Source organism: Pipistrellus hanaki, assembly GCF_964339955.1.
Source record: "Pipistrellus hanaki genome assembly, chromosome: 1".
Lineage (NCBI taxonomy): Eukaryota > Metazoa > Chordata > Mammalia > Chiroptera > Vespertilionidae > Pipistrellus > Pipistrellus hanaki.
Genome location: NC_140503.1, coordinates 80,933,962 through 80,960,245, shown reverse-complemented (window position 1 = coordinate 80,960,245; position 26,284 = coordinate 80,933,962). Strand labels below are relative to the sequence as shown.

Here is a 26,284-nt window from a genome sequence, read left to right as displayed (position 1 = left end):
TGTCAACACATTAGGGGAAAAAATCCACCAAGTACTTTAATTCATTATTTCATATCATATAATCACATCCCCATGTAGTCATAAATTTTTGTAGCTGGAAAAAATGTTAGCAATTCAATACTATACAGATGGAGAAATGGGCTCTAAATGGTTAAAAGACCTGTGCAGAGTGCACCTTCCTATGAAGATGACGGGAGACTCACACAGGTGACCAGGATTCATGCCATTACCTACTGTTCTACAAGGAACCAAAGAGCAAGTCCCCGGGGTAATCCATAATGTACTGCCCTGATACCTTCATATCCAAGGACCACTATCTTAAGTACACATCTGTTACTGAGTAACAGGACACTTGTTGGTTGTACACAAAAATTGACACCCTTTGGTAACAGCTTGACTTTTAGGGCTCTCACCTGACTGACACCCTAGTGCCGTGGTCAGCAAACCGCGGCTCGCAAGCCACATGTGGCTTTTTGGCCCCTTGAGTGTGGCTCTTCCACAAAATACCACGGCCTGTGAGAATCTATTTTGAGGAACTGGTGTTAGAAGAAGACTAAGTTTAAAAAATTTAGCTCTGAAAAGAAATTTCAATCGTTGTACTGTTGATATTTGGCTCTGTTTTCTAAGGAGTTTGCCGCCGACGGCCTTAAGGTATTTTAGTAGCACTTTAAATATCCCCTGGTCCAGAGACATTACAACATTTCTATTACAATTATCTTTTACAATATGCAAAGCTGCATTAGAGGATGGTGCTACTGTCATAAAAAGGGCCATGCCCCAATCATTTGTTCAAAATGCTATGCCGCCAGTAACAATGCATGGAAATAGGCCTTTGGAAATTCTTGACTTTCTGAAGACTAATACAAAGATGTGGAACAGTTCTTTCTTTTTGCTAAGAATGTTCTGTCTTGTTAGTAGTTGTTTGTATCAAATCTAAAATGACTGCTAAGAGGCATATATTAACTTTTTAGAGCTATAAGCTCTCCCACATTAATGGAAAGAAACCCATTGTATTTTTTAAATGATCTTGATTTTTATATCCTAAATACAAAAAAAATAATCTATGTGATTAAACTTGATGGATGAAACCACATGCAAGAGCGATACAGGTTATGGAAAAATATGCCCTCATAATGTCTTCTGCTAGCTGTATTACTCTCTATAACTCTTGCATATATAATTCCATTATACTTTTATAATTCAGGATTTTGAAAATGCTTTTTAACCATTAATATATTTTCCTGGTTAAAATTCTTTGAGATGTTCTTAACAAGAATCTCAGATAATGAATTTGGGCAAACTCTGGAACAGTCTTTACAGTATTATCATTCTCATTAATTTTCAGAACTACCCACTGTGTTGAGATGATTGTCATGGGCCTAAGACTTCAATTTGGCTAAATATTTTTGCATATATTTCAACATATAAGTAGCTAACAAATGTTTAAATGTTAAGTTCATATGGAAGAAATGGTTAAATGTGTTTACTCTGATCTCAAGATTTCTTTGCAACACTAATTCTTACTTATTCTTATTTATTTATTATTCTTATTGTTTGTTTATGTATTTCACAATTTTGTCCATGCTTTGGTCTATAGTGGACCAACAATTCCAAAATCCAGTCAAAGATAACAAAACAATCCTTCCAAGCATTCTGGAATTTAAGTCATCTGTTTATCTATAATTATTTAACATTGGTAGCATCCATAGTCTTAAAAGAGAAACACTTAAATAGTAACTCAAACATTGCTTTATAAAATATACAGAGCTCCTATAAAGCATAGGGCTGCACCTTTTTATAGATTTTTTTTTTTACAGAAGGAGAGTTTTCCATTTATATTCTTATTTGGCTGTAGCAAGCTGATATATGATACTGCCCTAACCTGCCAGAAAAGAGATGGGTAGGAGGCTAAAAACAATATTACTTTTAAGAGAGTTAATGCAGTACACAGTTCCATACTTTCGTCCAGTTTATTATTTTTTCTTTAGCTTTTTTGTTATCTCTTATGACTGCTTCTATTTCCATTGTTTCATCCGTTAGCACTCACATATCAGAGCAATAAGTATTTCATTACTGGTTTATCTGTCCAGAGGCTTGAGAAGCGGTAACAATTAACCCTCCCTTCACAGTGATTGATACAGGCTTTGCTTTCAATTTGTTCCACTACACAGATCATGAAATTCTGAATGCAATCATCCTCATTGACCTACACTTTCAAACACACAGCTACAATGAAACCAAAGTAATTATTAAAAGGATCACAGAACTACTGAGATCTGCACCAAAGTCTTTTAAAAATCTGCTAGGTGACCTCCTGGCAAAATTGGCAAATTCTCGTGTTAAGGAAAATGATAGTTTCATGTCCCTGTCTGGAAATATTCAATGTAAGCTGATCAGTGTATATTATGGTGGTCGCACGGACTACACTATATACTTGAAAAATACAGAAAGCCATTTTAGAACTGTTATGAACAAGAGTTCAACTGTTAGCATTGTGGCTTAACCTGTCTAAAACGAACCTGTAGCATCTGAGTTGCGTATAAAGAACAACCCTTGGCCATAGCAGAGGAGGAAGGTGGGAAATGTCATAGCTGCTCTCTGGGAGAAGAGGGGCACACCTGAGTCCCTCACCGTCCCTCTCCCCTCCCTTTAGATGAAGAGTCACATCAAGAAACGAACACATTCTTCACAAAGTCTGAAACATAGCTTCAAATAAATATTAATCTAGTGCAATCGATACATATGAGGATGGAGGGGGCTAGCAGGAGCGTGGTGACTACAGAACTGTATTAAAACAAGGGCTGCAGTTAAAGGAAATCAGGGTGGAAAGCGAGGCAGCAGGCCTGAGGCGCTAATCACAGTACAGAGTGATGGAGATGGACCAGTACCGCATGGATTAGCAATGAATTATTTTGAACTGTAATCATATGCCTGCACGGAAGAGAGGCAAAAACTAGCCATTACTCATAAACTGACCTGCTGAGAGAGAGAGAGAGAGAGAGAGAGAGAGAGAGAGAGAGAGAGAGAGAGGAGTGTGTGTATGGGGGGAGAATGAGAATAAATTTATATACTAAACTAATTCAGAATAACGAAAACCTAAAGATGTGGTTATACTCCAATTAACATTCTATTTTTAATATATGCCACATGACATAATATAGGGTGTTCAGAGTATAAACTGTAAAGGGCTTGGATTCAAGTAGGATTAAGCCAACCATTTCTTCTAAGATCAGGATGTGATCATTCCTCCACCCTCTAGTCTTCCTTGTCCAAAAAAAAGCACATTTCTGAATAGCTTCAACACCCCCAAATACAAAAATTTTAAGTATTTAATTATAAAGAAGAAACATTCAAGGAATTAACTTCCTTGGACAATCTGAAAAATTCATACCAAATGAAGATTCAATTGTTAGCACTAATTCTGTTAGGAAGAAAAAAAAAATCAAAGCTGCTGGTCGCCAAAGATTCCTGAGATTCTTCTGAACATACTGTTTAAATGAAGAGCACTCTAATCAGTAGAGGAATCCTCACGTTCCCAGTGTCTTGCTGTGCATTCTGCAGGTTAGAGTAGCAGCTGGAAGAGGTCGTATATCTTTTGTGAGCATCCCAAAAAGGCTCACTGCCAGACTGTTAAATTATGAATAAGCAATGAACAAAAGAATGCAGATACGGTGGTGACAAGATAATCCAAGCAAATTTATCTATGACAAATTTCACAGGATTAACAAATTACATTTACACAGAACAATAAAAATGTGCAAAAAAAAATGATGAGCCTACTTTTCTTTACGGCTCTAGGAAAACAAAAAAGTCACCAATCCACAGCATATATTTAAATTTAACTTGCTCTAAAGTAAGACATTTATAATATGTTCAAGACATTTTTGTAATATTTTCCCATTTTAGGTAGATTGGCACAAACATGGTATACCTGGTTTATGCACATATGCAAATATATATGTGGCTTACATATAAACCATGTATATCATATATAGAAATTGTGTGCAGTGAATAAAACCATCCCTCTCATATATATGAACAGAAGGTACATTTTTCAGAAATAGATCCTGAGGAATAAATTGTTTTTGTAGGAGAAAAAAATGTTCCTTCATAAGTGCAATACATATTAATTCCTAAAATATCTATTTTAATTGATATCTCCTTTTTCCAGAACAAGAGACAGAGATAAGCTTTACAAAGTTTCAATATTTTCATTTGCCCCAACCAAAATACTACAATCTTCCTAAGTAAATTTCTTCTGAATGAAGTTTAGAGCTAATATCATTTTCTGCAGTGTTACAATAGCAGAAAAAATAACTCATAGATTGGGAGAGAGTGTTAATTTTAGTTATATTCTCATAAAAATGGCCTTCTACCCAATGTTAATTTTTTTCATAATAAAATATTTTTATAAATCCTACAAATAAAATGGCTCCAGTCTACCATCATGAGATATTACTGAAATGACCTATGATTCCATAAAGTAGTTTTAAAATGCTACACTGTACTACTTTCCAAAAGATGTGATAAAGATTTGATAAGTTACAACCTAGATACCCAAGTCAGAGACCTCTAATTCTGCATTAGCATAGTATATAAAATACTGCAATCAGCTGTGATTTCTTTTAAGATTTTCTGAATGCTGTTTTAAATTTTGCAGCCTACTTTTTACTTATACTTTCTACTGACTGCTGCTTTTTATCTTCAATATCTTAGCAGACCAACCCTCTAAATGAGCCATTCCCAACCTTTCATATGGCAAACTATTCTCCATGTAAACAAAAAAAAAATCTGAATGTAAAAGTGAGTAATTAAGATACACAGTGAAATCCTCAGCTCATCCAACCACAAATATTCAAGCACTGCTTATTTAGTACTTTCAAACTCTGAAATTTCTACTATGCACATTTTTAAAGAAGCTATTTGGTTAACAGTATTACATCCAAAAACATTAAGCTAAATGTGGCATGCTTGTCTGCTACCTCAAATCTAGTGTACATGCTACAGTGAGCAGAGATGGCGTCAAATGCTACAAAGTTTCCTAAAGTATAGTTTTGCCAAGAAATTGCTATACCAAACTAAAAACATTACCAAAGACTTCAAGATGTGTGTGCGGGAGGAGGGGGGAGGTACTAAATGATGATAGCATCACTTATGTATTTATTGTGGTCCATTTTTAACATGTTATGTTTTTGATTAAATAAGGCCTATAATATATACAAAGCCCTCTGGCACACAGAGCTATACAAATGCTTGCTTGCTGCCATTATTAATATGCCAGATAAGTTGGCAAGAGACCAACTTGTACAAGTCCCTATCCAGTAATAGCCCAATATCCAGAAATACAGTTAGACACTAAAGTGTGTTACTCAGAATGCTCTATGATGCTGTTTGTAACCACTTGGTGGCAAAACTATCACAGAATTAAAATTCCTGAACTGTAAACTTCAGTCAAACTGAGGCATGGCTCAGGATCGGAAGAGGTCCTGGTGTACTTGCAAGGCTATGACCAAATAGGCTTATGCATGTGGCAAAAAGATTCTTCTCTAAACATTCGGTAAAAAGATCTGCCCTGGCCAAAACCGGTTTGGCTCAGTGGATAGAGCTTCGGCCTGCAGACTGAAAGGTCCCAGGTTCGATTCCTGTCAAGGGCATGTACCTTGGTTGCGATCACATCCCCAGCAGGGAGTGTGCAGGAGACAGCTGATCAATGATTCTCTCTCATCAATGTTTCTAACTCTCTATCCCTCTCTCTTCCTCTCTGTAAAAAAAATCAATAAAACATAAAAAAAAGATCTGCCCTGAAATATACGTGGTCCTGGAGCTTGCTCACAAAACTACCCAAATGTTAAAGAATAATTTAAACATTGATTCTTCCTCTAACTTTATAAACACTGTGTTTCTGAAATTCTCCAAACATCTGATGAAGGACGACCAAGAGGCTGAGATCTTGACTGCTGTCCATGTGCTTGGTCCTTCTGTCACAGGAACTCTCTCCAGAATCTCTTCAGAAATCCCTGACTTCAGAAATCAAAAATCGTAGGCCCCTCCACACTGCTGCTAAGGTACACTTCTACCCAAACCTGAATTCAATCTCTAGCTCTACCACTCTCCCTGAGAACAGAGAAGCCTGTCTGCTCACCCATTAATGGGACAGTAGCACTTCCCTCATTTGGCAATGGGGGAAATTACCGTGAAGTATTCAATACAGGACCTGAAACATAGAAATGTCCAATAATGTTTAACCTCATATGTGATCTCTTTTTATTTACTTATTTTAATATATTTGTATTGATTTCAGAGAGGAAGGGGAATGGAGAGAGAGAAACATAAATGATGAGAGAGAATCCTCCATAGGCTGCCTCCTGCACGCCCCCACTGGGGATCAAGCCCACGACCCAGGCATGTGCCCTTGACCAGAATCAAACAGGGACCCTTCAGTCTGCAAGCTGGTGCTCTATCCACTGAGCCAAATCAACCAGGGCCTCGTTTTATTTTTAAATACCATCAGACATCTTCTTTAAAATTTCCAATAATGTATATTTATATAGCATTTTTTGTTTACCTGGAACTAATCATTTCATAATCATTAATTCCAATATTTTACAAGCTGAATATCTGTCCCTCCAGTGATAGTAAGCTAACAGAAGTCAAAAGCAATGGAGAGCCTTATGTATACTTCCATGAATTCTGCACCTCTTTCTCTCTCAGAAAAGGTATTTTCTGGATCTCTGTAATATTTAGCATGTCCAAAACAGGGATAAATCTATGACCAGAGCAACTGCTCTTACAGGATATATTATTCACTACTAACCCGTGGTCCATAGTAGAAGTTCAATAAATAAAGCTGAGTGTGGGGACCAGTCAATAAGCGCCGGCAAGGGCCACAAGCACTCTGGGCCATAGCACTATGGGACTTTCATTTTGCATCTCATGATTTTCTGCAAATGGCCACAAGTGTTCCAATTAGTTCATCAAAACATGATGCTTTAGAAATATATACAGACAATAACTCCAAGTGTTGTTTAATTTTGTCACTGCGCTGGTCAATTCAGATACAGTTGCAATCACTTCCCTCTTACCGAGCCATATCCTACTTGTACCCTGTAGTATTATTAATATGGCTTCAAATTATCCTAACTATGTAAGGTTCTATCAAACTTAATAGTGCAAACATCCTACCTATTCACACTAATGGGGCCCAGCACAGGAAAAATACCATTTGGTTACAGTTGGTTTATTACAATGCCCAATAAGGGGATGTGGGGAGGGGAGGCTGGGCACTATTTACTATGAAAATACTAACATCGTTCAATGCAAAGCAAACATAAATATATTATCCCATAAATGTTGATAGTCCTTACTTAATCATAACACAGATTTAAATATTTAAAGTTTTGCACATTCTGTTATGTGCAACTTTGATAGCATTTAAATTTTAAAATTAGTATTTTAATCAACTAAAAATTTCAACACACTAACTCTTCTACTAGGTTTCAGCCTCAGTCCTGGTAAACAATTAAGGAATGTCTATACAACACCTGAAGTTAGATTCTAAGCCAATGTCAATGCAAAATAAAAAAAAAAATTTTTAATTATTTCAAGTATGAAATGCTACAATGTAGAATAAGGGGCCATGTTTCCCCCGCAGGGAGAGGCTGCTTCCCCTCTCATGTGCTGAATCTCTGTAAATTCAGAGATGGCACTCTCCATAGGAAAAAGGATCACAAGAATTGCAGGGGGAAAAAGAAAACATAAATAGACTGAGGTTTACATTGGTGTCATTGTTACTAATCTTCATGACATATGCTCCACAAATATCCCACCAAATATAAAGCGCTACAGCTTAAAAAAGAACTAAATAAAAGCTGCACTGCCTACACCCCCACACACACACACACACAGTGCTGCTTTACAAAAGCATGTACTGTATATACATATAAATACATACCTATACATATATACATACACACACAGTGCTGCTTTACAAAAGCATGTATATACATATAAATGCATACCTATACACACACACACAGTGCTGCTTTACAAAAGCATGTACCATGTATATAATACATATAAATACATACCTATACATATATACACACACACACAGTGCTGCTTTACAAAAGCATGTATATACATATAAATGCATACCTATACACACACACACAGTGCTGCTTTACAAAAGCATGTATATACATATAAATACATACCTATACATATACACACACACACACACACACACACACACACAGTTATTCTAGAAAACTTCACCATTGAGCAGGGGATTCTGAAGTTCAGTTCCTATTTTAAACATATACAATTTGAACAAGCCAGTGGATTGCAAACTAAGATCTGAGACAGAGCAAAAGAGGTGAGGAGTTCATGAAAATTCTGGCTTTCCTATAAAATAGCTCTATTGTAGAGGCAACCATCAAGTAGAATAATTTCAGGGAAAATAAGACTTCATATAACTAATAATATCAAGCTGTTCCAGTCTGTAGATCCTATATAACCTGCAATGTAATTCTTATCAATTCATTGCTGAAAGATTATTTTCACCTACCTTTAAGTAATTATAAAAGTCATATTTCCAAGAATGTGAAGAGAGGGGAACCAAAATTTTACAAGTAACTTTTTTTCCACAAAAAAAAAAGCATCAAATAATGTTATATTCAAGTTTGCTCATTGTAACAAATCAAGCCTAATAATTGGCCTGTTACAGATCTGGAGTGGCTCTGGGTCTCTCCATTCAGAAACTAGAAAGTGGGGACATGGAAGGCTGCTGTAATGTGGGAGGGTGCTACATAATAAAGGTCATTATCACTCCTGGCTCTGGAGTTATACGGTCTAATATCCTCTCGGGTGGTTCTATGATATGCCCATGCATTACAGTTCTTGTTGACAGTCTGTTGCCTTGGAAATATTTCATTATTTCAGTTTTTCCATTTGTAGACCCTTGGCCTTGTGATATGAAGGCCATCCTATTTCATATTTTCGATTATCATTTAAGCAATCTTGTGGAGCTATTTATATATAAGCAAGTGTTAGACAATGCATATCATCATTTATCACTCTGTGTTTAAGCTTACACTGTAGCAAGAAATGCCTCCCCAAAAGTCACCGCCACCACCTTTACTTTTTGAGCCAAAAGCCCCAGACTATAGGAATGTGCTTTGCAAACCAGCATGAGCATGTCACGTGCTTGACACTTCTGTCAGTCTAATTTCTCTGGTTATACATCCACATAGTGGAAAAACTCTGTGGTCATGCTACATAATTTGCAGCCTACTGGAGTTTAAAGAAAAATCAAACGAGTTTAAATATATAAGGCTTTCAACTTATATTTTTGAGGCCCTAAAGAGGCATTTTCTCTGTGTATGAATCAGAGAAATTTAAGGGATACTAAGTGGTAACCAAAGACATTACCAAGAAACACCTTGTTTTTCCAAAACCTACTCTGTAAACAAAATTAGAAGGAAATGAAATTTTACTTTACTATTATAGTCAGGTCAAATATTTCATTGATAGGCAAAAGGATGACTCAAAAGATACTTTTTCTATATGTTTTTGATTACTGATGTATTTGAAAAGCAGTAAAGAATCGTGTCAATAAATGTCATTATGATGTTAATTATTTGAAATTAATTGAAAGGATATCACTTAAAGGAGCAGTTTTCAACAGGTGTGCCATGGCACACGGGTGTGCCACAAGACTTTTTTGAAACACGCACTACCTGACTGTCTAGTCAGGGGCACTGACCTCTTTTCCCTTAGATTGTCAAATTAAAAAATGACAACAGTCAACACAACAATAGCTGATTGATGTGAATGAATCAAAATCATACCTATTTTATTGTTAGAGCAGCAAAAAATATATATATTTAACATGTCTTGGAATTTTAATAATTAGTTAATGTATGCCATGAGAGGAAAAAGCCTGAAAATCACGGTTTTAAAACACGTCCACAGAAAGTCACCTTTTATAAACCTACTTGTGTTCAGCCATTACTAAGAAATAATACTACTAACCAACAAGTTCCAGGCACAAAGTGAACAGCAAGGTAAAATGACTCTACTTAGCAAGTAACTATGACAGCCCCCTCCTGAACAAACCAGGCTACTTCACATTTCTCATTACAAAACCAAAATACCTGGCATGTGTAACGTTTACACTTAAAGTGTCCAGGGCACTTAAAACCCTGAAAACCAAGTTAACCCTCAGTGTATAAAACAACTGTTTGGATACCAAAGACAAGTCTGTAGTTCTTATTGTTTGAAACATTTGCTTTATAACTCCTCCATCGCTCCTCTGCATTGCTCCTCTGGCCCCTACCTCCTCATTACTCCTCCCTCTCCCTACAGGTTAAACCTTCTCAGATCCAACCTTTAAAACGACAGCATCCGAGCTGAACAAGCAGATGCTATTAAAGGGCATTAAATTAAATACAGTATATCCTCCTACAACTTCAATCAGAATTTCAGACCAAGTGTTATTTAGTTCAGCTCTCAAGTGGAGCAAAATAACAAATCGCGCACTTTGATTTACCTTCTTCGAATGCCAAATGGAGACAGGTGATAAAGAAAGCGCTCATGCACAGGCTGTGAAGTTTCCTGCACAAATTAATTCTATCTTCAAGATTCCTATCTCAGAGAAATTCCCAAAATGGCACACAAATAGGCCTCTGCTAGAGAGATTACTGGGGCCATCCCAGTAAATACATTTACTACCCCACAGAACCTGGGAAGGGGAGGGGGGAGGAGGGAAATTATAATCTTCTGATTTCAAAAGTGTTCATCACTACGTTGATAATTTATTTCTATCTAAAAAAAAGTAAAATAGTTAATATGTGAATTTTTCATAAAACAATAAATACTAAATATTTATTTTAGCTATATGAGTTATCAGATAGTAAATTCTATACACATTTAACATCTCTAAGAACTGATTTACTCTCAGGAATATGGCTTATTCAGAAATTACCTAGAGTTTAGAATTAGTATGTGTCTCCCTAACAAAATTAATCCTGAAATCCTTATTGTATGAAGGCAACAAGCAACAACACAACTGAAGCTTTTTAAATGAATAGCTAGTTTAAATAGCTCTCTGCTTTCTCTGGATATATAAGCTATAGGTTAAATGCTATGTTGTATCAAAAATTAAACCGTCCCATGTAATAACAATTACAATTTGCAGCTAAGGACTTCCCTCATCTTCAAGTTCAGTTAAACATTTGAAGAAAGTAAACATCTCTGCTGGGGACTGAGTGGGGGGCGGGGGGCCTATAGCTAACTCTATTTGTTTTCCCCGTGAATCAATGGGTCACATTTCCTATTTCCCATGGAGCACTTCCTCTTCAGAGACAGAGATATTCACTTTGCTCAAACAAATATGCTATATGCAATTAATGTCATTGACACTGCCAATTAATAGAGGAAAAGAAGAGATACCAAACAAGGTAGGCTGTGTGGACAGCAGGAGGGAACACCACTGGGGGGTTAGTTACTCGGAAACCTAACAATGCCATCCACGTAGGAAGGACGGTGAAGGATATTTGAATACAAATTCCTTTGGCTTCAGTTTAACTAACTTCAAACGGACACGCTCCGCTGAGCCCCTGCCTGGATATGCAATTCTCACCAGGAACTTTTTGTAGCACAGGTCCCAGCGCAGGACCTAACGGGGCAGAAGATGCTCCAACTGTTGGCACATCTCACAACACGCTGTGTGGCTGCTTATTGGAAATTTGGGGTTTCCCTGATTATTTTTTTTTTCTTTTTCTGCGGAGGTTGGGGGATGGAGAGGAGGGGGGAAAGGCGAGCGGAGGGCAAAGCTCGAGACCCACAAGTTGCCGAGGCTGAGGACACAGCCGGGGCGGGAGCCGGCGGCGGCCCCGCGCCCCTTGCGCTCCGCTCCGCGCCCGGCCTAGCGGCGCCTCGGACGCGGCCGCTCCGCTCAGCCCGGCCCGGCGCGAGCTCGCTCCCGCCCCCGGCCGCCTCCCCCCCTCCCCGCCTCCCCCTCCTCCCGCCGCCGTCCTCCCCACCCCAGCCCATTCCTTCCTGGAGAGCAGCTGCCAGGGGACCGCGGCGCCCCGGGGATACCGGCCCCCGCCTCCCTCTGCTCCCCTCTCCGGCAGCCCCTTCTCTTTTGTGTTTGTTTTTCTTTTCTTTCTTTTTTTCTCTTTTTCTTTTTTTTTTTTTTTTTCTTCCTTTTTTTTCCTCTCTCCGCTGGCAGCGATCACTCTATTCGCTGAGCCCAGCTGGTGCGGCTGCTCGGCAGCCCGGCGCGGCCGCCGCGGGGGGACAATGCGGGGAGCGGGAGGCGGCGGCCGGGAACCGCGGGCAGCGGCCCGGGAGGCGGGCGGGCGGGGAGCCGGGCCCCGGCGGCGGCAGGTTCAATAAACAGAAAAGTGTTACCGTTCTCGCCTGGAAGGATCCTGCTGAAAGCTGGGCTTGGTGGGCGCCATCTTCCTGCTATTTTTTTTCCTCTCTTACTTTTTGCCTCTCCCCCCTCCCCGGTGGGGGTGTGCGTGTGCGGGGGGCGGCGGGGTGAGTGCGCGGCGCGGCGGGCCCGGCGGGCAGCGGCGTGGCCGTGGCGGTGGCCGTGGCCGTGGCCGGGGCCGCGCTGCGGGCGGGAGGCTACGGGGAAGTAGCGGGGCCGGAGCCTCGCCGCCGGCCGGCCGGGCCCTCGCGCCGCCGGTGCCTCTCGCTGCAGGTCGCCGCCTCCTCCGCCGCCCGCGCCTCCTCCTCCCCCTGCTCGCCGGGCGCCGCCGCCGTCCATGCGCCGCAGAGCCCCCGCGGCCCGGGCCGCCCCGGCTCCCGAGACATGCCCGGCGGAGACGGGCGACCGGCGGCGGGAGGAGGGGGAGGCGGCGACGGCGGGGGGAGGCCGCCGCACGGCCCGCGGGCACCGGGCACCGGGCCCCGCCGCCTCCGGGTTCCCCCCGCGCGCGCCGCCACACCCCCTCCGCCGCCCCCGGAGCCGCGGGCGGCAGGTGGGCGCGCACCCTCCCTCCCCGCGGGGGGCGGGCAGGGCCGAGGCCCGGAGGGGCGGGGGGGTGGTAGGGGGGAGGAGGAAGACTCCCGGGGGCTTCCCCGCTTGACCGCAGCGAAAGTATTTCGGGGCATTTTCCTGCTACTTTGCTCCAAAGCGCTCCCTCGCAGGCACACACACACCCCTGCACCCCTTCTCTCTCCCCCTCCCCCCTCCCTCTCTCCTTCTCTCCCTCTCTTTCCTTGGGGGACTGGGATGCTCGGCTGCTGGCGCAACAACGCCACTCAGTTGCAGTTTTGAACACTTCCCTTCTCCGGAGGATCACAGCCCGCGGGAAGGCACGGGGGAGCCCGGAGGCCGAGGGGGCAGGACACCGTCCCGCGCGCAGCTCGGGGGCAGAGGGAACCCGCCGGTGGGGAGCGCGTTGGCCCAGCCCGTGGGATGGGCCCGCCGGCAACACAGGCACCTTGTGATCCCAGTGCTCTCAGCCTGGTTCCCCGGGCCCCGAGCGGCTGCATTACTCGCGCACGTACACATCTGCAGACCCCAGGGTTCACAGGTGACTCCCCAGGACTTTAAACGCAGTTGTGCACAAACGTCGCACATGGCTGGGCTCCTGGCACCTGGCATAGGACCGGACCAAACTAAGGGCCTCTGGTTCTGTCTAGCCTCGCTGCCTTCCCTGTTTTGCAGCCCAGTGAGGCCTAAGGAAAGCTCTGGACTGGGTGCAGGGCCAATGCTGGGATCCTGTTACCTGGGTAGAAGCTGCTCAGAGCGCTCTCTCCACTCAAGCACTCTGCTGGGTGTGGGCAGCTTTTTGGGCAGAGGCTTGAGTCAGTCATGTGTCAAGCGGGGAAAGTGGAAGGGACACCCAAAGCACTTGAATAAAGGGAAAAGCCAGGAGGAAAACAGTCCTGCGCGAAGCTTTGCGCTGTAAGAAAAAAGCCGCCCTGCAGAGGGGTCCCATCCAGCCCTACCCTTCTACTCCAGTAAAGTGAGGCTCAGAGCTGGGAACTGAAAACATGTGTTTTTCATAGCAGAGGTGTTTAATCTGCAGGATGGTGTTTGAATTCTCTTTGGATTACGCTCGACAGGTAGGAGAAGATGAGAGTGATTGAAAAGTGAACTTAAGAGGGTTGAGTCCAAGATGTATGGGCTGGGAGAGAAGAGGGAAAGTTGCCAGTTGGACAACTCCAGGCAGCCAGCCTAGGGTGCTTCTGCCCAGAGATGACAAATGAGAAAAGCCAGTGTTCTCCCAACAGGCTACTCTTTGCATGAACCCCTCCACACCCACATCACCACCGCCCAAGTCACTCCCTCATCAGACTCCCCAAAAGATTTTAATGAACAGCCTTTTTTTTTTCTTTTCTTTTCTTTAGAGATCATACCCAGGTCTTGAGGTGGAAACTAAATCTGCCCCTCCAAACCCCCAAAGCCTAAGGTGTCTTGGCCTGCATTCCTGATGAAGTGCCAGAGGGCAGGGGATTTAACTCCTGACTCAGACCCTCCTTAAACACCTGCCAGTAATCCTGCCCCACAGGACTCACTCTCCCATCACCAAATTCACTGAAACCCAAAGGAGTAACAGGTGTCATCACACTGGAGAAAGGAAACCAAAGAAGGCTACATTTTTCACAGCTCACACCTTCTGGTCTGCCAATAGGACAGGGCATAAAAAGAGAGGAAGGGAAGAATACACCCCAAGGGCTACATTTTAGAGTGGATTTTTTTCAGAGCTGTAGTTTTTAGAACAAGTGGTGGGATTATGTGACTTGATGAAGTGGCCCGATTTCAAAGATGACTGTGAAAGGCATCACTGAGCTTTCCCGTTGGAGTGGGGGACTGTGGTGAGTTACCCCTGGATGCCCCTGATTTACAGGAAAATTGAACATGGGAATGTCTTCTTGGTGAAAGATACCACCGCTCTGAGGACAAACATACAGGCTGAATCCATGACCTCCCTCTCTGCCCAGCTGATATTTTATGGGCTGGCTGAGGTTGCCCGGAATTCCCTGAGAAGGTCCAAAAGCTCTCTGACATCTCTGACCCTTGATCCCTCCTCCACAGACCATACCATTGTGACTATTGCTTCCACTTCCTGGTTAAAGTGACCGCCTGAGTCTATTGTCATTTAAATGTTTTATATGTGACACAAAAAACCATACCTGAACCATGAAAAAAAAAAAATCTCATTCTTTTCTAAACCTAATTCTTTTCTAAGTCCTTTATGTTTGAAAGATTCCCAGATCTTTTGTATTAAAGGTTCTTGTAATCACTGAAGTAAAACAAGACTGGAATAACTTAAACAATAACAACAACAACAAAAAATTCTCTGTGACAAGGAACAGCCTCTTCTTGAGTTATTTTCAAGACTTTTTTTTTTTATTTTGCAAACTTCCAACCCTACTCAAAGCATATAATGAAGTCTTCCACAGAATGTTTGCAGCACTGGGCATCAACTTGGAAAACACTCAGTGTGTTATGCAAAATCTGCTCTGGTCGCTGAGCCATTGGTTAGAAGGCACAAAATATGGCAGTGATAGATTATCTTAACCTTTTCAGTTTAAACACTGTTGGTTCAAATCAAAGGTTCTCAAATCAATGAAGTTTGAAATACAAGGTAAAAATAGGAACTGTTGCTTGAATTATGCATTGTGTATATTTTAAGTTAAATGCCATTGGCAAACCTCTCAGATGTTTAATCGTGTGCAATCTGGGAAACACAAATATTTAATTTCACATTTTCATGTGTTCTTTTTTTTTTCTCTCCATCTAAAAAAACTGAGCCCCGCAAATGGGAGGGAGGGGGGCTCACCTTTCACACTACATTGTTAGTTTCCCTCAGCGCATTTTTGTGGATTACATTTTCGATAAAATCTTGGGACAGACATCACAAGTTGTCCTTAAGGAAAAACTTTAGGGTTGTGGGGCATTGGTGGTGTTAATTTCCCCCCCTTTCTTTCCTAACTGATTCAAAGAATGTTTACTATTTCAATGTCACTGTCCTTTTTTTTTTTTTTAATGTATACATATTTGGGAGAAATGCAAACAAGTCATACTTTAAAACTTGCTCCTGTCTCACCATTTAGACTAACTTTGTAAAATGTGCTTGCTCGCTCACATCTCAGAATCCTAGGCATTTGCATTATAATGCGTTTAAGATGAATACTTAGCAGCAGCGCCGAGGAGACTCGGATTTCATGCTGTATTTCCCTGTAGTAACAGGTGACACGATAACACTATTATGTAGCACTGCAAGTCTACAGCTACACGTGAAAATCGTTCCAATTCTGTTTGGAAACAAATGATCAATCAGCCCCCGGTGATCAATTGCCGCCCTGGCTTGCGCATCAGCAAGAGCCGGCACCGGGCAGAGGCATTGAGAGAAGCCGCCGAAAGGGGCTGGGACCCAAACTTTGCTGAAGCACCTTGTGCGGCTTCTCAGACTTCTCTGCAACTCTTTGGCTAGCGGGACCGACCGGGGCTCTGGGTTTGGGGCCAGGCAGAGGGCAAAAGCTGATTTCACTCTGTCAGCGCCTCGGAGTGCCTTTCGATCCGAATTGTGCATTCTTATTATTTTTCTTTCCTTCTTCTTTCTCATCCTAGAGCGAGGGGCAAGCCAAAGTGAGCTCCAACGATGTGCATGTGTGTGTTGGAACAACATAAAACAGGAGGCAAAGTGAGTCCCACCCCAGCACCCGGGGCGGGGGCACGCTCCCAGCCCGGGCGGGACTACTCACCGCTGCTGGTAGGAGGTGATGCCCTGGACGTTCTGCGGGGCGCCGTTGGCCGCGGCGCTGGCCCTCCCCATGCCGCCGGCGCCGGCCGGCACCCCCGCGGCCGCCCCGCCAGCCGCCGCGGCCGTCACCTGCACGCTGAAATCCGGGAAGATTCGGATCATCGCCGCGGCTCCGGCCCCGGGGCGCGGCGGCTCTGGGCTCGGGCTGGCGGGGGCTCGGGCTGGGGCTCCGGCGGCGGCGGCAGCAGCAGCGGCGGCGGCAGCAGCGGAGCCAGGCACCAGCCTGCAATCCCATTAGGGAGCCGCGGCCACTGCGCGCGGCGGGCGGAGAGCAGCTTTGATGTGAGCGCGGCGGGCTGGGGGGGCCGCGAGCGGGAGGAGGAGGTGCGGGGGTGGCGCGGGGTGCGAGGGACTTGCAAACAGCAAAACGTGTCAGGGTGGGGCCTTTTTCCCCCCTTTTGGGGGGTGGTGGTGCTCCCCTCCCGCCCCCCTCTTTCCAGGATGTTGCTCTCACTGGCTGCTCCGGCTGCGGCGCGCGAGCCCAGCGGAGGGGAGAAGGGGAGGGGGCGGCGGAGGAAGGATGCACCGGGAGGCTCTGCGAGGACTTGGCCCGGGCGAGGGAATGACGGGCAGCAAGGAGGGTGCTTTTCTTTCCCGCCCCTGCACACACACACACACACACACACACACACACACAGCGCGCACTTCCGACCCGAAGTGCAGGACAAGCGCTCTCTATCCCCTTTCTTTTCTCCAGAGAAACAGCCTCCACCATCCAGGCAGGCTCGAGCCTCCCGTGGCTTCCAGCAACCTGGCTTCCTCGAGCGAGCGTGTGCAGGAATGGGGCCCCCCGCAGAGCGTCCCCTCCCAGCCGGGACCCCCCTCGCCCCGTCCTGTGCACAGCAGGCAGCGCTCAGGCTGCCAACTTGGAGTTGGGCTGCCGGGGAACTTGATGCTTATTGAGTGTGCAAAGGAGGAGGAGAGAGAAAAAACCGCTTTTGTGCAATGGACAGTGTGTTCCCTTTGGAGGAAGGGACTCTCCGCGCGCCCAGTGGGAGGGCGGCTAGGACAAACTTGCGAGGTGGGGAGTGTAGGTCTAGCTGGAGAGATCGGATGCCCCACACACACACCCCCCACACCCGATCCATCTCTAAAGCCCCTTTCGAGCGATGAAACCAGTAACTTAGCGGGCACAACTGCAGAGAACTCTGCGAATTCCAACCACCAGGGAGACAAAAAGGGAAAACACGTGCGCTTATTTCCCTGGGCCTCCCGGATAGTTAGTTCCCGGATCGGCGGGCACCCCGGCGTTTCCTTAAGGGGGAGCAGGGATGCTGGGTGTGGGCGCGCCTTTTAAATGATAACTTGCACTTGTCTCAGCTGGCGGGGCGGGGGCGGTGGGAATGGGTCCTCCACCCCATGACCAGGACCCCATGTCTTCCCACTTCCTTCTTCCATCCTGGGCCAGGCCCGGAGGTACCGGCACGGAGTGCAGCCTCAGCGCCCAGCGGGCTCGGGCTCCGCTTTTCCTCTAGGGCTCCAGCACCGGGGACCCACTTTGCTGGCCCTGCTGGCGGGCTCCCCATCTCGTTCACCCCTTGGCTCCCGCGCTCCGAGGCGCTGCACCGGCAGCCGGGGGACAAGGAGCCGCTGCGCCCGCCACGCGGACCCCCGTTGGGCTGGCCGGGGGGGGGGGGGGGAGCGTGGTGGCCGCGGTCCTGCGGCCCCTGTCCCCTGCCCAAAGCGCCTGGCCTGTGGTCGAGGCACCTGCTCACCCCCTGGACCCAGGGCGGCTGCGGGCGGGGGCCCATTGGCCAGAAGTTGCCAAGGCCCAGAGCGGCAGAGACCGGCCAGCCCGCAGCCCCGCACAGGGTCCGGGGGCCTGACGCCGCACCGGCCACAGACCCGCGAGTCCCCTGTCGTCCTCATGGCTCTGGCTGCACAAAGGCCCGTCTGCAGCGCGGGCCGCGGCCACCTCTGCGCTCCCCAGACTGGGGTTCAGCTCCCTGGACTGGGGTTCAGGTCCCTGGACTGGGGTTCAGCTCCCCGGACTGGGGTTCAATTTCTGGAGGAGCCTCCGGCCCAGCAGCAGCAGCAGCAGCAGCAGCAGCAGCCGCGGCGGGAGACAGAGGGAGGGAGCCCCAGCTCTGGCTGGCGGGGCCCAAGGCGCAGCTGCGTTTCCATTTTCCTCTCAATGAAAACGCTTTGGACGGCAGATAATATCAGGAGATAAGAAACGACTTCGTCCCCCACATGTTGCACGTAAAAAGAATCGTAATGAGCATCTGTGGCGTGTGCTGAGGAACGCCACTGGTTAGACCCCGCCGAGGTCCTGACTCCCTTCTTCCAGGGATGATGGGGTTATTTTCTAACTTGAGGCATTTCATTGGCCAAACACAAGGCCCGTGAGTGAGGGAGGGGGTGAAAGGGTTGGAGGGCCTGGGGAGGGGGAAAGCCACCCTGTAAGGATCCGGTCACAGATGTGGGTCCTCTTCCCACTGGGAGGACAAGCGCCAGGCGCTGCGGGTTCACTGGCCTGTCTGCACTCTTCCCCTCCTCCCAGCTCACCACAGGGCCGGGCTGGAAGAGGAGATCTCACACATCCCTGGGCTCTGCGAAGGCTTTCCCTTTGAAAATGCATGCCAATTCTAGAGAGATCAGGACTATTTTAGGGGTTGGGAAAAGTTCTCCTCTGACAGGTCAAGGATGGCAGTACTGAGGAAGTACAAAGGAAGCCTGGTACAGGGACTAAAGATGAACACAGATGCAGGCAGTGGCTTTCCAAAAAACATAGCACTTGTCAGAACTATTGATTGGCCCTCTGTGGAGTGCTCCTGTGCCTGCCAGCTGGTATCTTGGCCAACCAGAGGATGGAGGCTTCTAGCAAGTGGCTCCTGCTTCCCAGGGCCCTTGGACTCCAGCGCACTACACATTCCAAGCTCCTTCCTGTTGATCCTGAGGCAGCGCCAAGGTGCCAACTGACACCGAAGGGTGGGAAACCCTCTTGGGCCAAAAGAGGAGAATTTTTTTTAAAGTTACTTTCCCTAGTAAAGGCCTTCTGCACCATCAACAATGATATACATTTATGGATAATATCACCATTATTTATTCATTGTTTCCATACAGATTCTATGGATAAAAATGATTATATTTTATTAAGTACTTATTTTAATGAATAGTTTATATAGAAATACTATGTGGTTATGCTTCCCTTCCCTTTTGGGGGGCAATATTTTTTTGGAAGCCCAAAGGGCAGAATTGTCCCAGTAGAAAAAATAGTAAGATCTGTTGCTAGCCATTTAGACGTAGATATGCTGAAGCTACATCATGTATACAATACAACATTAAAATAGAGTTTAATGAGCACATTCAACTTCAAAGTTCCAAGCTTTCAATGACCCATATTTGAGAATTACTATGTCTCCTGCCCTCCAGAAACTTTCTTTTCTGTAACTAAAATACACAGAATACTCAGAGACGACAGGCACAGTAAGTGACCTCAGACTGCACATAAGTCTGTTTCAGAATTTTGTCCTTGCATGAATAGTTTTGGAATTTTGGTCTGCATGTATGAGACAAATTCCTTATTAGATCTGCTTATCTCCATGTCATTATAGACCTTAAGCAAAATATAAGTTTAGTTGCTCGTTAGTGATTCAGATTTCATTATTCTGCTCCTTCAGTTAAAATCTTTACATGCTGGCAGCTGTTTTGAAATATTTTGAAAGTTGCTTTGGCACTCATCCAACCAAAAGGGCTGCAGTTAGCATTTAACTTTCTCATTTTGTATTGTCCCTGCCCTTCCTCCCTACCCACACCCCTCTGAAATCTATGTATCAGTATATGTAAAGATGTAGATATTTATGATGTTTTAATCCTGATTACGTATATCTGATATATAAACAGCTATCACAATCACATATTTGTGTCAGTGGACAACTGTGTTTTTTGTTCATATGACAAAATTACCTCCTCTGTAAAAATTTGTTTTCAGCTACTTAAGAGTTAAATAGTTTGACTTTGAATTTTCACCATTGGCTGTCAAAGCTGCCAATACAGGTAGGAGAGAGGAGCTACAAAATATGATTATACTAATTTTTGCTTTGCTTTGGTCAGATATTTAAAGGAAAATAAAATAGTATGCGGAGATCAAGATAAGTTGAAGCAAAACAAAATGAATAGAATGAAAATGCCATATATGTATATATATATATATATATATATATATATATATATATATATATATATATATATATATATATAATAAGGTAAAAAATGCTTTACTCTGAAATGTTATTGAAGTGATCATGCTACAATAGAGATTTTTTTTAGTAGAATTATCCTATGTGATGATTTACAACAATGAGAGATGAGTCTTTGTTGTAAAAAGAGCCATGAACTAAGAATAAGGTTTCTCCATATCCTGGGAAGGAGATTTTCCCTTGTGTAGAGGGGTTAAATATTTGATTTAAACAATTTTCATCTTTGTTCCTCAATCCAAATTGAATTCAAGCTCTTACTGATAAATTTGCCATGTTATCAATATTAATATGTCCCCTAGTCCATTCAAAAGAAAAACAATAATATCAGGAGACAAAAAATAATATAAACTTAGCATTATAGTCTTTCTTGATATTCAAGGAGAGAAACTAAGAAATTAAGAAAGAATATATAATAAATAATTATCCTATATAATAAAGAGCTAATATGCAAATGGTCATCACGCTCTCATGCCAGGACACCCTAATGGCTCAGACACTCAACATTGGGGAGAGAGGAGGAATGAAGACCAGCCAGGCTGCAGCTGGGTAGAGGGACAAGCCATCCGCCCCATGGTCCTGGGCACCAGTGGTTGTGCCTGCACCTGGATCCAGGAGAGGAACAAGCCACCCACCCAGAGGTCCTGGGTACCTGCTGCGGGCCCAGACAAAGCCAGCCCTGGTCCAGGGTGCCTGTGACCAGCCAGAGAAGGGAATCCTGGGTCCTGGGTGTGGGGCAAGGCAGAGGTGGTTAGGGGCAATCAGGCTAGCAAGGTAGCAGTTAGGGGCGATCATGCTGGTAGGGGAGCAGTTAGGAGCAATCAGGCAAACAGGAGCCAGGGGTCCCAGATTGCGAGAGGCAGTCAGACATCCCCAAGGGGGGGTCCCAGATTGGAGAGGGTGCAGGCTGGACTGAGGGAACCCTTCCCTCATGCATAAATTTTGTGCACTGGGCCTCTAATTTATAGTATATATGTATATACCCATATATAATGCATAAAGAGACTATTGAGGATTTTTTTCATATCAATACTACCTATATCAAAGACTGATCATCTCCAGCTATTATGCTAAACTAATTCTCAGATAACTTTATAAATATATCTAGAAAAAGAAAAGGTTTAGATCAAAGAGAGGAAATCCTTAGCTAGTTTTTAAAGTCAGCAGTAGGCAGCAGGAGAGGAGAAATTTTTTTGTAAAAAAAAAAAAAAAATGGTGAGTGGGAAAGGGTCTGAAATCCATGGTTTTATTTTTAGTTAAAATATTCACACATCACAACACATAATTATTCCAAAATATGTGCAAATCAATAGAATCTAACTAAAGCTAATCTTAGACTTGAATGCAAAATAACTAATACTCTCAACATATTCAAAACACTAGTTTGTCTTTAAACATCAATCTTGAAATTGCTTTTGCTTATTTTTATTTTTCATGATAGTGGATTTAATTTTGGAGTTGAAATATTTCTTATTTTTAGGAGACAATTTTAAATCTACCTGTGATTATGACAAGAGTCCCAGATGTTGGTTCTAGTTTGCTTCTTCTGTTACTGTCAGCATACTCGGAGCTTTCACAGAGTCACTGAGCTGTGAGTAGGCACTTGCCTGCACCTTAGCCATACTACTTATTGTTTCAATGAAAATTATACCTGGTGCTAAGTAGAAGTTTTATTTGTTTGACTTGGTTCCTCCAGATAGGCAAACTTATGGGCCAATGGAGTCTTCTTCACTGGATTTTCTTACCAATTGTAAAATTATTAATTCAGGGTCTGGTTGATTGAGGAGTGACTAATTGCTTTGAAATGAGTTTTCCCCCCAAAATGAAATCAACCATATTAGATGAGTTTTTACTTGAATTTTTCATTTTCAGTAGGATGGCATAATCACACAGCAAATCAAACAAATGGTTTAATTACCCTACATGCTGAGTCAAGCATTCTGTTTTTATTGAACTATTATGTCTCCTCAGCTAGAAAAGGGATTTTCAAACTTTAGGGTACATCAGAATCATAAAGAGGGCTAATTAAAGAACAGCTTTCTGGGCCTTACCTTTCCAGGATTCCATTCTGAACAAATTCCTGGGTAATACTGATGCAGTCGGCCCATAGACACCATAATTGAGAGCCACTGAGCTGCCTTGTTTGGATGATAGAGTGTTCAGGTGGGAGCTCTAGATTCAGATCCTGACTTGGCAGGATCCTGACTGAGTGGTCAAGGGCAAGTGCTTAATTGCTGGTATTCTTTTTCACTATTACATCAACACTCAACAAGAAGTAATTTCTTGCCCTGACCGGTTTTGCTCAGTGGATAGAGCATCGGCCTGTAGCCTGAAAGGTTCCAGGTTCTGGTCAAAGGCATGTGACTTGGTTGCTGGCACAGCCCCAATGGGAGGTGTGCAGGACACAGCTGATAATTGTTTCTCTCTCATCAATGTTTCTAACTTTGTCCCTCCCCCTTCCTCTCTGTAAAAAAAAAATCAATAAAATATATATTTTTTTAAAAAAGTAATTTCTTAAAAGTTGGCTATATTATGGACTTAGGATAGTTCAGCTTGCAACTTTAATAATGGCACACATTTTTTGGTGTGGCTCTTTTTAGATAGTTATAGCAAAATAGCAAAAGTGATATATATGTATTTTTCATTTTATCATAAAAAATTTTAAAAGCCACGTGGTCCAGATTAAATAATGTTAATAGTTTTTACCATTTCTGAAATGAAACTGGCAGCTTTTTAACCTGAATGTGGCAGGGGCAAACACAATGACTCCTAGTACAGTTTGGTGCCACTGCTTTGATCCACCCTAATGCCCGAGCCATTTTACTCACCATTGCTTTTACACAATCAGTTTCAACCATCCACGGTGAAAAAATAAAATAATGCCTTAATCTTATTATAAAATAGCTTTGACCTTAGGAACACCCTGAAAAGGTTGTCAGCCCACACTTTGAGAACCCTTGTCTTAATAGTGTGAGGCTATCAGTTGTCAGTATGACCAACAGGAAAAGGAAAAGCTTAAACCTTCCTTTTTCTGCATTATTTTGAAGACTAAAGATGTCCTTTGAAATTTTATGTTGCTTGCTATGAAATCATTAATTATTATGAAATGGTGTACTTAGGATTTTGATTTCATGAGAACACAGAAATAGGTGCTGTGTTTACTGTCATCCAAGAAGTGAGTATAATTTTGAGCAAAAACATGTGAATACTTAGTGTTGAAGGTCTGGGCCCAGGAACTCAAATTTCCTTCTGTACTCCCCAAAAAGTGATGGGAATATAAAAATCAGGGTGATGTTCCAGAAGTATGGACAGATGAGACACATAGGGAGCTGGATTGAGTTCAGTAGCAGAAAGAAGAACCTGAAGAAAGAACCCTAAAGGTGCCGAGCCTCCCTTGCTTGAGACATAATTTAATAATTTTTACCATGTTATTAAGAGCAAGATGACCACCTTCTAGGAATTCACATGAATGAAGTTTTCACTAGGGGTCTGCAGGAGTCAAAATCTTTTGAGTTCATAATTTATATAGACATAATTTCAGTCATATTATCCCATCAGCAAAACATCATAACACTGTTTTCAAAGAGTTGTACAACCTTTCTCACATGGCTTACCACAGATATTTTCTTTATTATCATTCTTCTCAGGATGGAGGATTGCAAAGTCTTATTCAGAAAGAAAATACAAACTGAGTTATTGTGCAAAGAATCTTCCCTTTGTCCAAACCTAGAATCCAAAAGAAAAAGGGAATGTAAGTACATAGAGTAATTAAATTTTATTTAAGTACCCTGGACAGCTGCTCAAGATATGGACCAAATAGGAGGAGTAACTCAACCTTTTGCAGTTTAATAATTGTTATTAGTCATTCATAATCAGAGGCATATCTTAGAGAGATTACAAACTACTGAAGAATTAATCATGAAATATAAAACTTAAAATAATCTTTTCCAACTGTCAGACACATTTTGATGAAATTTCTAGAAGCAGCAGCTTCTTGGCTGACTTATTTACAGGGACAACCTTGCAGTGTTTGTATCTCAGGGGAATAAAGAAAGTATAAACATCTGATAAATGTTATCTGTGTATCATTGCACAATGCTAAGACACCAACATGACTGTTTTGATTTTATTTATTTTGACTGAGAAGTGATCTGTGTGATCACAGTCAAAGCAAGCTATAAATGTGAGGAAGAATTATAAGTTATCATATACAAGGGAAAACATTTAAATCAATTGTTCAAGTGTCAGCATTCTGTCAATCTTATTTTGTGGAATGATACAAAATATTTTCACTTGGAAATTTCCTTGTTGCCAAAGATCTTGGCTTATGATGACTCCCTCATTTTTAACTTTTCTAAAAAGAAGTATTGAATATTATAGAAGTAAAATGCACTGTATATGAAGTCACGTAAGCTTTAACAAAAACAAAATAATAATTGCTTTTATAATATAGACTAGCAGCCCGGTGCATGAACTTTGTGCATAGGGGCGGGGGTGAGGGGTGGTGGCCTCAGCCCAGCCTGGACCCTCTCCAATCTGGGACCCCTCAGGGGATGTTCAAATACCAGTTTCAGACTGATTGCAGGGATTGGACTGAAACCAGCAATTGGACATTGCTCTCACAATCTGGGACTGCTGGCTCCTAACTGCTCACCTGCCTGCCTGCCTGATTACCCCTAATTGCCTCCCCTGAGAGCCTAATCACCCCTAACTGCCTCTTTCTGTCAGCCTGATTGCCCCCAACTGCTGGCCTGGTTGCTCCTAACTGCCCCTCCTGCCAGCTTGGTTGCCCCCAACTGCCCCCCTCCAATGACCTGGTTGCCTCTGACTGCTCTCTCCTGCTGGCATGGCCACCTCCAACTGCCTTCCCCCCCTCCCCCGCTGGGCTGGTCACCTCTTATTGCCCCCCTGCCAGCCTGGTCATTCCACACAGCCTGCTGGTCAGTCATTTGGTCATCCCTCACTAACCCCCCTGCCAGCCTGGTCGTCCCACGCAGCCTGTTGTTCAGTTGTTACTGTGAGGGCATCATGACCAATTTGCATATTACCCTTTTATTAGTATAGCAGTTTATTTATTTCTCATGTAAATGTTTCAAAGTAGATAATCAAAGGCAATTGTACTCTGTATTATCGTGCATAGACTTGGACTCCTTCTACCTTGATGCTCCACCATGCCAAGGATGTTGAACTAATCTAGTCGGAGATGATAAGCTACCACATTTGTACTATAGGCAGCAAGATTAAGTACCAGAGTGAGAGAGGAGGGCATGGTCATCCTCTTAAGAATATGTT

At 43.7% G+C, this 26,284-nt stretch overlaps 1 protein-coding gene and 1 long non-coding RNA gene across 21 annotated transcripts in view; one reads left to right on the top strand and one right to left on the bottom strand.

Annotated features, from left to right (window-relative positions):
• Positions 1 to 17,290, bottom strand: part of NPAS3 (neuronal PAS domain protein 3) — an 865,565-nt gene extending 848,275 nt beyond the window's left edge. For 11 of the 17 annotated variants that reach the window (XM_084874501.1, XM_084874511.1, XM_084874510.1 and 8 more), the window contains exon 1: positions 16,735 to 17,290. In XM_084874501.1, coding sequence (XP_084730627.1) covers positions 16,735 to 16,895 — 161 coding nt within the window. In that variant the 5' untranslated portion in view covers positions 16,896 to 17,290. Of the gene's footprint in view, positions 1 to 12,417; positions 12,847 to 16,734 lie in introns of those variants that run through there. The other 6 variants (XM_084874504.1, XM_084874505.1, XM_084874506.1 and 3 more) reach the window with 1 other exon arrangement.
• LOC311618090 overlaps positions 1 to 26,284 on the top strand; it is a 474,169-nt gene that overhangs the window by 202,927 nt on the left and 244,958 nt on the right. The gene's annotated exons all lie outside the window — the stretch shown is intronic.